This window comes from Leuresthes tenuis, unplaced genomic scaffold, assembly GCF_036924035.1.
Source record: "Leuresthes tenuis unplaced genomic scaffold, fLeuTen1.0.hap1 SCAF_5, whole genome shotgun sequence".
Classification (NCBI taxonomy): Eukaryota; Metazoa; Chordata; class Actinopteri; order Atheriniformes; family Atherinopsidae; genus Leuresthes; species Leuresthes tenuis.
The window spans coordinates 16,897,917-16,911,650 of NW_027325359.1; the positions used below are offsets into that span (position 1 = coordinate 16,897,917).

The 13,734-nt window shown below is 41.2% G+C and overlaps 1 protein-coding gene across 1 annotated transcript in view; it reads left to right on the top strand.

The window, feature by feature from the left end:
• The window catches only part of cspg4 (chondroitin sulfate proteoglycan 4), a 62,575-nt gene that overhangs the window by 30,090 nt on the left and 18,751 nt on the right, over positions 1–13,734 (top strand). The window contains exons 2-5 of the mRNA XM_072386283.1: positions 6,079–6,242; positions 7,132–10,665; positions 11,993–12,181; positions 12,342–12,617. Of these exons, the coding sequence (XP_072242384.1) occupies positions 6,079–6,242; positions 7,132–10,665; positions 11,993–12,181; positions 12,342–12,617 (4,163 nt within the window). The remainder of the gene's footprint in view (positions 1–6,078; positions 6,243–7,131; positions 10,666–11,992; positions 12,182–12,341; positions 12,618–13,734) is intronic.

Below are 13,734 nucleotides of genomic sequence, written 5' to 3' on the forward strand. Positions count from 1 at the left end.
TTCTGGCAGTGCATCAGTATTTGGGGGGGAAAGAAAAGGCTAGTGTGGATTTTAATGGATGTAGAGAGGGCCTTTTGGTGTGAGTTGGTATATGGTTTGAAACAATATGAGGGGTGGGTCACTCCTCTGATGTCACGGGGGGATTATTTGAACAGGACCCACCAACTGGGACCTTGGTGGTTGATGGCTTCCATAGCACAGAGACACGCTTTGTATTAGTCAGTCATAAACCACAGCAGAGGTCTAAGTCACTACAATGCTTCTGTTCACAGCTGTGTTTGTCTTACAGTGTTCTTGAGTGAGTGAGTGAGTGAGTGAGCTCACTAGTCCAAAGTAATTATGACCAACAGGTCCTTTAGTTCAGCTCAGTGAGTCAACATACTATAAAAGAATCAGACTTTTTGCCCCGCTGGAATATTTGAGATTAAGAAAAAAAATGTTTTCCTTGAGACCGAAGCCAGGTTTTAAAATTTGAAAATGTCCCATTGTATACCCCATTGAGGACTCTTGAGCCAACGTTTCTTATTGACCTGCTCTTGCCTTGAAACACACCATTGCAAAGCTGCATGAAACTGAAACGCAGCCAACATTTTTGATGGAAATGTTTTCGCTGGCCGCTGGGCATGAGAGCGTGAAGACCATAAAGAAGAGTTTCGGGCAACTTTTGAAAGTACAAAAACAAAACAATTTCTTCTTTTTCCAGTGACTTGACGGTAAGCTGCTACCGTATAACCTCTGATCCTTCTGGGTTTTTTTCTTCCCAATGTCATCTCTGTCCAGTGATGAGCGGAGAAGTGGCTGTAGATATGAACACATCTGTCAGACCTTTGCCTCAGCAAAACAAGTCTGCCGCAGTGAAGAGGTGACACTTTTTTGTTATCCTTTCCATGCAGAAATAAAGCTTTTCTTCAGGCCCTCCCTCCCCCTTCACAGTAACAGCACAAACCCAAACAAAACACTGTGTCTTTCACGTCCTCTCTCCTATACTTTCCCTCCCTTTTCTCACAGGTCCATTTTCCGAAGCTAAAATCACAAACACACTCCCATTCTCCGCTCACGGGAAAGGTCAGAATTTTTTTGCGTGTGTGAAAAGTTTTGGTGGAAGCCTCCTGCTGCCTCTCCATGAGTGTTTTTTTTTGTTTTTTTTTCAGTATTGTGCCTCTTCACTCCAGCTAGTTTTAGAGAGTCTCAGAAAGACGCAGAAGTAGATGGGGATATAAAAAGAAAAAGGGGCTAAAATATGCAGCTTGCTTTCACACTGACATAGCCGGGTCTGAGAAATGGCTCCATAAAGCCTGTAAAAGTGTGTCCCTGGTGACTTCTGAAAAGTCTGTGGAGAAGGAAGGGGTCCTTAATAAAGCAGCACTGTCAAGGCATGCAGAGTTGTGGCTGAGCTCACTGTTGTTTAACGGCGCCGGAGTTGGCAGTATTTTCTTGTACAGACAGGCTGCCGTATTCAGACGCAGGTCTATAAACATGTTGTCAACATGATTAAGTGGAGTTAGTGGGCTGTGATTAGTTTGGGGATATAATTTGTTGAAAAGTTCACATCATTGGTACATTGTCATTCGTATTGCAACAAGTTTGAGTCGTGAGCAGTTATTACTTAACTAGATATAACTTACTGAATGTTTGACACTCCAAACCGAGGTACATGATTTCTACAGTTCTGTCTCTGAAAGACAAAAAAGAAGTATGATTTGTGCTTCAGGAGGTCAGTTTCCATCCTTCTTTTTGAGGTCAAAGAGTGGACGTCATAAGGAAGGCAAAGATGGCGCATTCGCTGAACACATTTGTTGCAACTTATCAGTAGGCCACATACTTCAGATATCATGTCGACTCTTGGACGACAAGGCTGATTCAGATCAATCACAAAAAATTACACATATAACTGAAGTACACAGCTAGCCAGGTAGACACAATACACATATAAAGGATATACTGGATCTGCTTGATGGACAGCGTAAATCCATCATTTCTAGCTCAGCCTGTGCTGAGGTGTCCATAGTCCTGAAAGTCCATATGTTGACTTAATTTGAGTTTATGACAATAATGTCTGGTTGTTATTTGTCTTGCAACTAACGATTAGCATATTAAATGTCAAGATATCAAATAGCTTATTTGGTTGAACAAGCAGTTCCAAAATTATCTTATATGCAATGATATTCAACCAAAAAAAAAAAAGATATATTGAGAATCTCAAACTTTGCATTTTTGCTCGATAGTATATATTCCATCAGTCAGTAAATTAAGTTTTCCAGCAATCAGTAGACTAATTGGATAAACAGATTAGTTTGATATACAGATTTTTTTTAATTATTCCATGCTCTGATTGTCCATAGGTGCTGTCTGTAGGCTTAATTGGTTGTGATAAAGTAACGTTTATCGCAACCAGAAGTGCCATTGACCCTTGTGAGTGATGGAATTGCTCATCGTGTTAATGACCATGTTGCCATGTGGCAAATGCCATCACAGTGCACTTCTCTCCAATTCTATCTATGGTTAACAACACCCTATCCCTCATATAATTATATCCTGAAACTACTATACCCTGTTCTGGTAGGCACAGCCCAGCAAAGGCAAGAAATTGCCAACATAACCTCTATTTATAGTCAAGAGAACTGTGGTTTAACCATGAGTTACGTAAGTAGGTGGTGTGTTTAGATTTCAGGCAGTGTTACCATGGTACTTTCATAGAGGAAAAACACACACAAGGTTTCCCTTTTCTCTGCAAAGAAAAGTGAAAATGTATACTAAAACAAAATTAAATTGCTAAAAATCTGATTTAAAAAAATTATACTTTAAGACAAGAGTGTATAGATTAGAAACCACTTGCAGGATATCATGCATGTGATTTAAAGATTTTCTTTGGTTACCATAACCATCATAGACGAAAGAATCAGCATCCTGTAGGCTCAGATCTGTCTGTCCGGCACGTCTTCATGTTCACTTAAAATGTTGCCGGAGAGATTTTGACTCATCGGCACAACAAGTCAGACGGCACAAAATCGCTTGAGTGTCGCCAGTCTTCCTCTTCTTGTGGTCAGCTCTCAGTCTCTTTTCCACACTGCTTTTCCGGACATGTGTCGCAAGATGGAGACCAAAGGAGGATAGAGATGAGAAGCAGGAGGAGGAAAGGGGAAGAAAGACAAAAGGGTAATTCATCCAGTCGACGTGAAAGAGAGGAAGACTCGGTTTCCCCTGCAAATTATAAATACAAGCGCAGTCAGTCATCAAATTATAGCCATCTGCATTGGCTTCACACCAAGATTCTGCGTGATGCACAATAAAGTAGTGTGAGGAGGGGTGTGGTAGCTAAAGGGGATCAGAGGCTGTCCTTTTAGGATGTTAAAAGTCCACACACTAAGTGCAGAAGCAGCTTCACAGATCCAAACTCCTTCAAGAGAATCATGCCTTGTCAGAGAAATCACTTCAGCTTGTTTCGATCTACACCCATCCCTCTGCACCCCTGGTAGATGGAGAATATAGCTTTGTGGTACATTGCAATAGAAGTCTGAAGGTTTGTAACGCACAGTTCAATTAGAAAAATCCTCACATTATAATAGAGTTCATTTCACTCTTTACATAGGGCTCTCTCTTTGCAAAGATAATAGAGAGTGTGAACACAGTACATGTTTAAACAAGGATGCAAAAACACAAAAGAAGAATCACAGAGAAGGACATGTGCTTTTCTTTGGCGAGACCTACTCTACACGGTGCTTTGCACAAATTAGCTGAAGAGCTAATAAATTCCAGGTCCAGGTATACTGCAGAGAGTGAAGCCTTTGTGCGTGTTATTTGAAAATGAGCTGTTTCTTTTCCTGAAGGCAAAAGCAGCAAACTAGATTTGAACCGTAAAATCTGCTGGCAGTGTTGTCGTGGCATCACTCTCATTTTTTAAGATTTTCTTATTTCCTATTCTTTTTTTATTGCTAGGTGAACAATCCAAAAAAAACGTGGGTTTAACAACCATGGAGCTCATTGTGATAGTCCTGTAAGAGCCTGCTCCTCATTTTTCAGTTTAAGCCCGCAGGCTCTGCAATTAGCACTTCTCTCTCATTTAGAACACCTGAGCCTTTTTAGAGTACCGGAAAAGTGAAGCACTGAAGTTGCCTCTGGCGCAGTCGGAAATGGTGAATGGCAAGAGCCCCTTTAAAAGTGACATTGCGGATGAATAATGTGTAACTGAGAATTTTAGTCAAATTCAGACTGTCCCCATGACGTGGGTCCAACAGACTGAGTGCCAATTCAATGCCGCCCTCTTGACTGAAACACCTGACGTACACGCTGCTTTTCGCAACAAAGTGCTGCAGCGATGAATAAAGGCACTATCAATATCGTGCTACCATTAAGCCACAGCATGAAATCTATAAAGGTTTTGTTAGCTTTCTGTATCACATGCAAGTAACAGCAATCAGTAAATAAGGGGTAAGTACAATCACAAAGTAAACTTGCCAGTAAAATAACACCGAATAGTAGAGTTACTTACTTTCATCAACACAAAAAAAAACAGTAGCAAAGTCTCAAAGTGCATAACTCAGTCCAATTTAGAAGGCAGTGTCAAGTCAACCGAATGATGATTTCTTATTCGGCTCCATTTTTGGTTTGAATAGCATGTTTGATTTCGTTATCACCCACACAACATGTATTAAACAGTTTAACATGTGACGATATCAAAAGCACTGTGACTCTATGACTGCAGAGGAGTGGCGCTCTTTATCAGTATGTAGGAAAAAGTCTGTGCATTTGTAGCCTTGTGGAGAGACTTTTACTTGTGTAGAGACTGATGTTGATCATGACAGAGCAGCCTTGGAACCAAAAGCAAATGCCTCTAAGTAAAATCACAAAAGCATTTGCGTGATCATGAAAGCTTTGCTTTCGTCCTTGCTGACATCAAAGGAGTTGTCATTGTTCACATTCCCAGTGTTTGCTGTAGATCCGGAATGAAGGGGTTCATTTACAGGATTAGAAACCAAAGGACAAATGTGCCCTTTAGTGTTGTGAGACTGGCAGCATGGCATTAATGTAGATGCAACACAGACACGGGCTGCCCTTTAAAGGCGCACACATATATTTGCTTGGGTCTCAGGGAAATACTTTTTCCATTTATAGTGATGAATGTGAATGTTTCATCATCTTGTTTTCTCCTCCTCTGTTTTCTGCCACAGTCATGTCTGAGAGTTTGTTCTGTGAGATTTTGCTTTATGCCGTTAAGTCTGACATCCTCCCAGGCTACTGGGTGCTGCTGTTGATTCTGAAGGAAACTTTTGGCCCTCATAATCCAAGAGGAATGTTCTAACTTTGACACAGTACTGCTTTACTGTTCCAAATACCCCAAAGCATTAGCATTGCATGATCAGAGGACTGGCCTCTTCGTTGTGTGAGTTTCTCTGTGATGAACTATCACCCCCGTGAGGGCAAGTGGGTGACTAATGGAAACCCCCCTTTCAACAGCTTCTGGCTGGGGCCATGGAAAACCCATGGTGAGGAAACTGGGTCTTGGGAGATGTCCATTTCAATTTAAGAGCATGTGTACTGGGAAATAATTGACTTCCTTCCTGGTTTACATTTCCATCAAGTGCTTCAGCAAGGAAAGACAGAGGCAGGTGGCTGAATTAGCATATCACTGAAAATGAGACAAGCCTGGGGAATCCTGCATCCCCACATTCTATATGCCTGGAAAACCTCCCCAATGATAATGACTGATGTCTTAGTCACAGAATCCCTTTGAGATCAGAGAAGCGCTTCTTCAGCCAAGAGCAGCTGAGGGCCACCTGATGATATAGAAATCGCATGAGGGAGATGCTAGAGATGTCAAACTCTGGAGAAATGCTCATTTGACTGGTTTCTCAAACTTTACACTTTAAACAGATGTCGGATGAGTTTATACTTTGGCATGTTGTTCAGGTGTCTTTTGTGTCTATTTTATGTGTATAAGGCAGAATTAGGTGTTTTTCCCATTACGATTTACAAAATCTAACCGATTTATCCAGTGATGTAACACGCCATTGATATCAGGGTTATCATGATGCCTACTTTTTGTCTTGCTGTGCTTTCAACTACATTTATTCTTTGCAGAATCCTACTTTGGAGACAGCTTCTGCAGTTTGCAAGTCTTCCAAGATGTTCACACCTTCCAGCTGTCACTACAAATCAAGACGAGTCGGCGGAGTGGGCTTCTGCTCCTGGCTGCAGGAATGGAGGACTACTTGTTCCTGGAACTGCTAAACGGGAAAATACAGGTGAGGGCTTTACTATGCCGACTTTAAACATCCATCTGCTTGTTGTGTTGGAAAATATCCTTTCAATTTCAAAAGAACATCTAGCTCACTGCTCTACCTTGGCAGTGTAATGTATCAATCATAATAACGACTTTGCCTCCTTCAGAGTTTTTAAGAGATGTGAGTTTGCCATACCAATCCATGGGACTGTTTTTAATCATAGGCAGTAATTGAAACTGAAAGACTGAACCAATTAAGTGAAAAGCTATTTAAAGTAAATTGTATAAAGAAGTTCTGTGGCCAATTAATCTTACGAGTCTCTGGGACTCTACTGCATGGAAGAAACACCCTTCTTCAAAAAGATATTGTAAATCATGCCAACTAACATCTTCAGACAATTGCTGGGCAACCTTTAAAAGCAGCCAAATCAACATCAATTGTGCTATAACTTGGATTTGTGTAGATTTTCCACAGAAAATAGCATTGAAGCTGCATTTTCAAGTAAGCTTGAAGCTTGAAGCACATGTGTTATAAAAGGAAATAATTTCTCTCTCAATCATCTTCATTTTCTTTTGGTAATATGAGATACACTGAACAGACTGAAGGCTTTACGAAAAAGATATTGCCTTACTCAGAGTCTGATGTTAGCAGTGAACATTATGGGAAAACATTATAGGAAAGAGATACTTTGGACATCCATGGTTCAACTTCTGCAACTGTGCACACACAGCCTGAATATGCATTATGATAAAAGTGAAGCTGAAGTACAAATATTTTAGGAGTTAAGGAATTAGCGCTCCATATTGGTGAGAGTCTTTTGTTATATTTATTCATTTAAGAGATAGTTTCTTGCTCATAAATATTAAAGTTCTAAAATGACACAAATTCAACTATTTTTGTTTCACCGTAGGCACGAATGAACCTGGGGGCTGGTGAGATCAAACTGTCCTCATCTCAAGGAGTACAGCTGAATAACCTTCTGTTCCATAAAGTCTCACTGACTTTGCAAGATGGCAAGCTTACCATGATGATTGACGATCTCTACCCAACACACATCCCTGTGAGCGAAGATGGAGAAGAGCTAAACATTGATCAGGGCATTTGGCTTGGGGGCACAGGGAACCTGGATGCTCCCTACCTCAGCAATGCCATTCCTCCCTTCCGTGGCTGCATGACTGACGTAACATTTGAATCCCATCAGTTTGATATTCTCAATGCAACATTTAAGCAGTGCCACGACACAAAGGAATCCTGCAGCAGTGAGTTTGAGATTGGGGATGGGGAGGCAACTAGTTTTAGCACTCCCGATTCCTTTGTTTCCTTCCCCACATGGAGCGAGGCTGCTGGTGCTCCAAGGACAGTGGAGTTCTTAATGAAAACCACCATCGAAGATGCTTTGCTCCTTTTCCACCCAGGCAGAGAATCAGACTTCATTGCCATTGGTGTTGTGAAAGGTTATCTAAAGGGTATACTGGACCTTGGGGGTGGTATGAAAGTACTTGAGAATTTGGAGGTGCAGCTAGATGATGACCAGTGGCATAGAGTTAAGATTCAGGTCTCTGAGGGTTCATTTGTTCTTACTGTAGACAGCCAGTCATCATCCCTTCCTCTTGACTCTTCCCAAAAACTGGATTTGGTTGGAAACCTGTATTTAGGTGGCATCCAGAGGAAAATGAAAGAAGTCTTTCGTGAGAGCGGGTCCTTGAATCGTTTTGAGGATGACATGACATCTGAATCTTTCATTGGATGCTTGGGGGAAATAAAGGTAAACCAAAAGGAAAGAAGCCTTCAGGATGCTTTGGTGACCAAGGATGTTCACGTTAAATGCGAAGGAGAGGACTATGACTACTCTACTTATTATGATGCAGACACAACAACAACATCCCCACCTGTCCACTTTCGATATGTTAATTTTGATTTAGATGAGCTGCTTTGCAATCCAACAGAAGGAATGCCTGAGATTTTCAAAAATTTAACAAAATTTCTTGATGTCACCCCTTTGTTTGTACCTGAAGGTGGAGAAGCTTTTCTTGATATCAACAACTTAAGCCCGACATTTGACATTAGTGCTGCAGGAATGCGTCTGTCTCAAATCATCTTTACTCTTCAGGATGAGCCCTTGTATGGTCTGGTGGATATGAACATTAACACGAGACGCACAAGAAAGTTCACTCTTTTGGATGTTGTCAATAAGAAAATTAAGTACATGCATGATGGGAATGAAAGGCATGCAGATGAGATCCAGCTAGAGGTAGTTGCTAACAGTAATGAAAACCTTCCAGATTGTTTAAAAACTCCCCATGAAGTTATCCTGCCAGTGGAAATCCTTCCCGTCAATGACATACCAGAACTTAGTGGAGGAGAAATCACCATCACAGAAAATGGTCGGACTCGTTTGAGTCCTTCGCTTATCAAAATCATGGATTCTGACTCCCGCTGTGATGAATTAGTCGTAACTCTAACCTCAGCACTTTCCACGAATGTCGGGTACTTGGAAAATGCTGAGGGAAGACTCATCTCAAAGTTCTCTTGTAGGGAGTTGAAAGATGGACATATCTATTTTGTGCACAGAGGGGGTGACGCTGAAATTACCCTGAAAGTGTCTGATGGACAGGCAGTGAGTCAGTCAACTACTTTCAGGTTATCGGTGACACGTCCACATATGACCATTGTCACCAACACTGGCCTTAATTTGTCTCAAGGAAGCAATGCATCCATAGGTGTTCAGAATCTGGCTATTATTGGTCATCCCCGTAATGGAGATATTATGTATAACATCACACAACCTCTGTTATTTGGAGAACTACAAATAGGGTCGAGTGATGGCACATACAAACAAGTTACAGCTTTCCACCAATCCGATCTGGATCAAGAGCGTCTCAGATACTTCAGCACAGACTCAAGTAACCAGGAAAGTATTGTGGTGGAGCAGATTCAGTTTGACACCCATCTAGGGCAGTTTTCCCTTTTAAACAACACTTTCTTAGTCAAGATTGTCCCTGCGCAAGTGAAAGTTTCAAATATGGTAGAATTGGAGATGATGGCTGGTGAAGAGCAAATAATCGGACTCGCAAAGCTTCAGGCTGAAGTTAAAGGTAAAAATCCAGATCCAGAAACTCTTAAATACATCCTTGTCAAGCCTCCAACACTTGGTAGTCTTCAACTGTCAGACAAAGAGTTGTTTGAGGGTGACACGTTCACCCAGAAAGACATTTTGGACAATGCCGTGAGTTACAGGCTTAAAATCCACAGAACTGTGGATGGTTTGGACCAGTTCCAGTTCAGAGTTTTTGCTGAGGACCAGTACTCTCCTTTGTACACCTTCCCAATTAGCATCTTTGCCGGTGGAAATCAGCCTGTTATTAATGAGAGGGTGGTTGTTTTGCAGGGTGGTGAGCAGACCCTGAACAAAAATTACCTTTGGATGCAGTCTCCAAGTTCCACAGATTTTTTCTATCAAGTCACACAAGAGCCAAAGCATGGGCGACTCATGAGGGATTCTCCATCTGGAATGCCTAGATTTGAGGGGGCAGTTCGAGTTTTTAGTAATGAAGATCTACTGCTTGGCAGGCTGATATACAAGCACGATGGCTCCAAGACGAGCAGCGATGAGTTCCATTTCTTAGCAACTGATAAAGGTTCAGACACTGGGGTAACTTCAACAGGTGTTTTCAGAATATTGATCCAATCCAAGAATGAGCATGCTCCTGTGAGGATTGTGGATAAAGTTTTCAATGTGGTCCGCTTCGGTCAGCGCCTGCTCACAACTGATGTCATTCAGTTCAAGGATGACGACTCAGGCTTCAATGACACTCAAATTGTCTATGCTCGAGAGGGAATCCTCTCAGGCAATATTGTTTCAGCATCTAATCCATCGCAGCCTCTTTTCCGTTTTACACAAGCTGACCTGCGAGACAAGAAAGTCCTATTCATTCACCATGGAGCAGATCGGGAACGCTTCCCACTTCAGGTGTCGGATGGCTTCCATAAGACCACTGCGCTGCTTCAGATCCAGGCAGGTGAGCCTTACTTGCGCGTGGTAAACAACACAATCATCGTCATTGACCATGGAGTCACCAAGACCCTCGACACAAACCTTTTGAGTGCTGACTCCAACATCGACATCAGAGACAACAGTGAGATTAAGTTCCTGGTTACAGCACCACCCAGCGATGGTAGGATCATTGTGAGCGGGATTGAGGCTTTAGAGTTTACCCAGGAGGACTTGAAAAAAGGCGTTGTGTCATATGAACACAATTATGAGAGTCTCAGGTCCAAGGACTCCTTCGGCTTCACCGTCCAAGCAAAAGCGCATTCTGATGAGGGCACATTCAGGATAAAAATATTTAAGCAAGGTTATCTTTCTGAGCCGCAGGTGATAACCAATAAGGCCATCCGTTCCTATGAGGGTGAACCCACTGTAATCCACCAGGACCATCTCCAGGTAATTTCCACTCTGTGATCACAATATGTTTAGAAACGGATGCCTTTTTTTTAATGATTGGAGAGTTTTTTTCATGATCTTAGCTACCAAAACTTAACTTAATTTGCTTCTATGACATTCAACTCACACAGAAGAAAATTGTTTTGTTTTTTTGTCAACCAGACAGATTTGATCACTGTACTTATATATTTGGGCAGTAATTATAAGAAAGAAATATCATTGTCCTTCACAAGTTTATTTTCTTTGTGATATGGACCTTTCACATGACTCGTCAAGCCTTCTTTATTGCTCTGTAACTCTGTCTCTAATCTACCACATGAAAGTAGGGCTTGAAATGACTGTACAGTCGCTACTTCTAATTTGGTTTATGTACTGAATTACACTCTATTAAGTGTGGAAAACAGAGCACTAAGTATCCCCTCAGGAGCTTCCTGAGGCCTGCTGTTATTTCTAAGATGTGCCTGCTTGCACTTCATCCTGAAAGCAATTAATGAGGTTTAAATTGTTGGTCCATTTGTAACCCGCCCTCTGTATATATAAATATGTCTTGACTCTTGAAATAATGAGGAACATTTCAAAAAGGAAAATATTCTCTCTTTTCTTTCTAAATCTGCAATTTGGACTGCTCAGTGGACATAATACTGAAATATGTATCAAACAGGCCTGTCCAAGAGCTAAATTGATTATTTGGTCTTTAGGACTGTTTCCAGATGTGTGTCCTTACTATGATATGAAAAGTAGCATACTCTCCCAAAATGAAAAAATGCAAGCAGGGCTGCTAGACAGACCAAGGCCTCAGACTCCAGAGAGCTGGATAGAGCTTCTCAAAGTGGGATGGCCATAAATTTGTCTGTGTGAAAATCTGCAGCATTGCTTTAAATGATACCAAATGTTAAAAATGTATTATTAGGTTTTTGTCCACCATGCTGTCTAACAATATATGTCAACTTAATGTTAGATTGTATAGCCAAGTCACTGAGTACATATAATGGAATTAACTTAACATTGCAGGGTTGAAATGAACAAAGTAATGTAGTATACTTTGAAAGAGAAAATGACAAGGCAAGTCAATTTCAGTTTTACAAGCTGGTATTAGAAAAGTTGTACAATTATCTGCTATTTTTCTCAGCTTAGTTGTTTCTCTGAATGTGTCTCTGTCCAAACTGTGTTTTAACTTAGTAAAATGAGTTCATGGCAAATATTTTGTCATTTTACTTACATACAGACTTTTGATTTAGAATAAGTGCAGTTTATGGACAGGGTTCTTGCAAAAGCTTCCTATAATACAGTATGTAAAATATTATTTATATCTATCTTTGCCTTTTAGGTGGTGCAAGCTGATATTCTGCCCACAGAAATGGTGTTTACAATTAAAGAACCTCCTCTGCTTGGTCATGTGGTCATGCTGACAAATACATCAGAGACCACGGCCTCTCCTGTCCTCAACTACATCCACTCCTTCACACAGGAAGACATTGATCAGGAGCGTGTTCTCTACCTGTCTACATCCAACCAGGTTTATGGTCGTTTGATTCATTCTGCTTAAGTAAATCAGATGCAGCAGCTCATGCCTGTACATATTAAAATTTCGAATAAGAACAGGCGAAACACAACCGCCACCTCTAATGGCATATCAATGAATATCAGTAACTGGTCTAAACATCCATCTCTTACAGGGCGATGATGCCTTCACCGTGGACATAAGTAATGGTTTCACCACAGTAGAGAACCTGCGCATCATCGTCACCATTATGCCCCGGCTCATTCCCATCCAGAGCTTCAACTTTTCCGTGAAGGAGGGCCTGAGCAGAGCAATTAATGCAGAAGTTATAAACATCTCACATCCCTTCTACACCTCAGCAGCCATCGACTTTGTTGTGGAAGAGCCTCCACAGCATGGCGACATCCGCTACCTGGATGGAGATGAACTTGCTTACTTCACATGGGATGAGGTATGGTGTACATAGATAGACATTTAAGTTCATTCCTAAATTTCTTTTCACTTTCTTTCACTTTTTAAAAAAAAGTGACATGTCACCTTTTACACAAATGTATGCCAATAACAACAAATTGCCATTGTTATTGTAATTATTGGCAAAAGGTGTCTGGCTATATCCTCATGCCTGATGAAGATTTGCACTATTTCTAATGCACGTGTACTTATTTGTGCCCCAATTAAATTTGCATTGAAAATGTTAGACTAGAATTTAGACTAGAGCTAAAAGATCCCAAAAGAGCCCAGTCTTAGCAAAGACTTTATCCCTTCTTGATATCTCCTGGAGAATACCATATTCCTCCTAACGCTACATTATGACTGTTCACAGCAAGGCATCACCATGGAACTGTTTTGGATTTGTTGTGCTTTACTAGATGGAGATCCCATGAGATGCTGCGGCTCAGCTATCTAGTCTCCCTCTATGTGGTGCAGACACTTCAACTACAGGAAAGTAGTTCCTGCTGTAAAAACACTTGTGCATTGTGCATTGTGAGAGGACAACATCGTTTGGAGAAGCTAGTTCGTCACATATCTTATAGGTCCTACATCTGGCCCTGGTCTGCTAGCTCTGCTTTGCTGAGCCATGGCGGAAAAACTGACGATGCCTTTGGGCTGTCTGAAGCCAAAATAAACTGGCCCGTGTATTCCTCTAATAATGTGTGGGAGCACACAAACCTCCCACCCTTTGCTTCTGCTTAACTCACTTAACAAAGACAAACGAAGACAGATATCTGAGACTTCCACTATAAAAAAGATTAAAAAAAGATGGTAGAGAAAAGCTTTTCTGCACACTGCTATGTGCAGCTTGCCTCGACTATGGACCCTGTCACTCTTGAGTACTCCTGACCCCAGGAAATGAAAAACAGACTTATTGATGCGTTTATTACTGTTGCGATAAAGTAATCATTTGGGGTGGTCTTGCGAGTTTATGGAATCTTACAGTAGCATGGATTGTGTGAAACAGCATGTAGTGAGAAAAACTGAGAAACTCATTCAGAACAACAACTGCAGGAATGTAAAGTACCTCCATGTGCCATGTAACCCAGATGTGTCAAATAAGAATAGAACCTGAG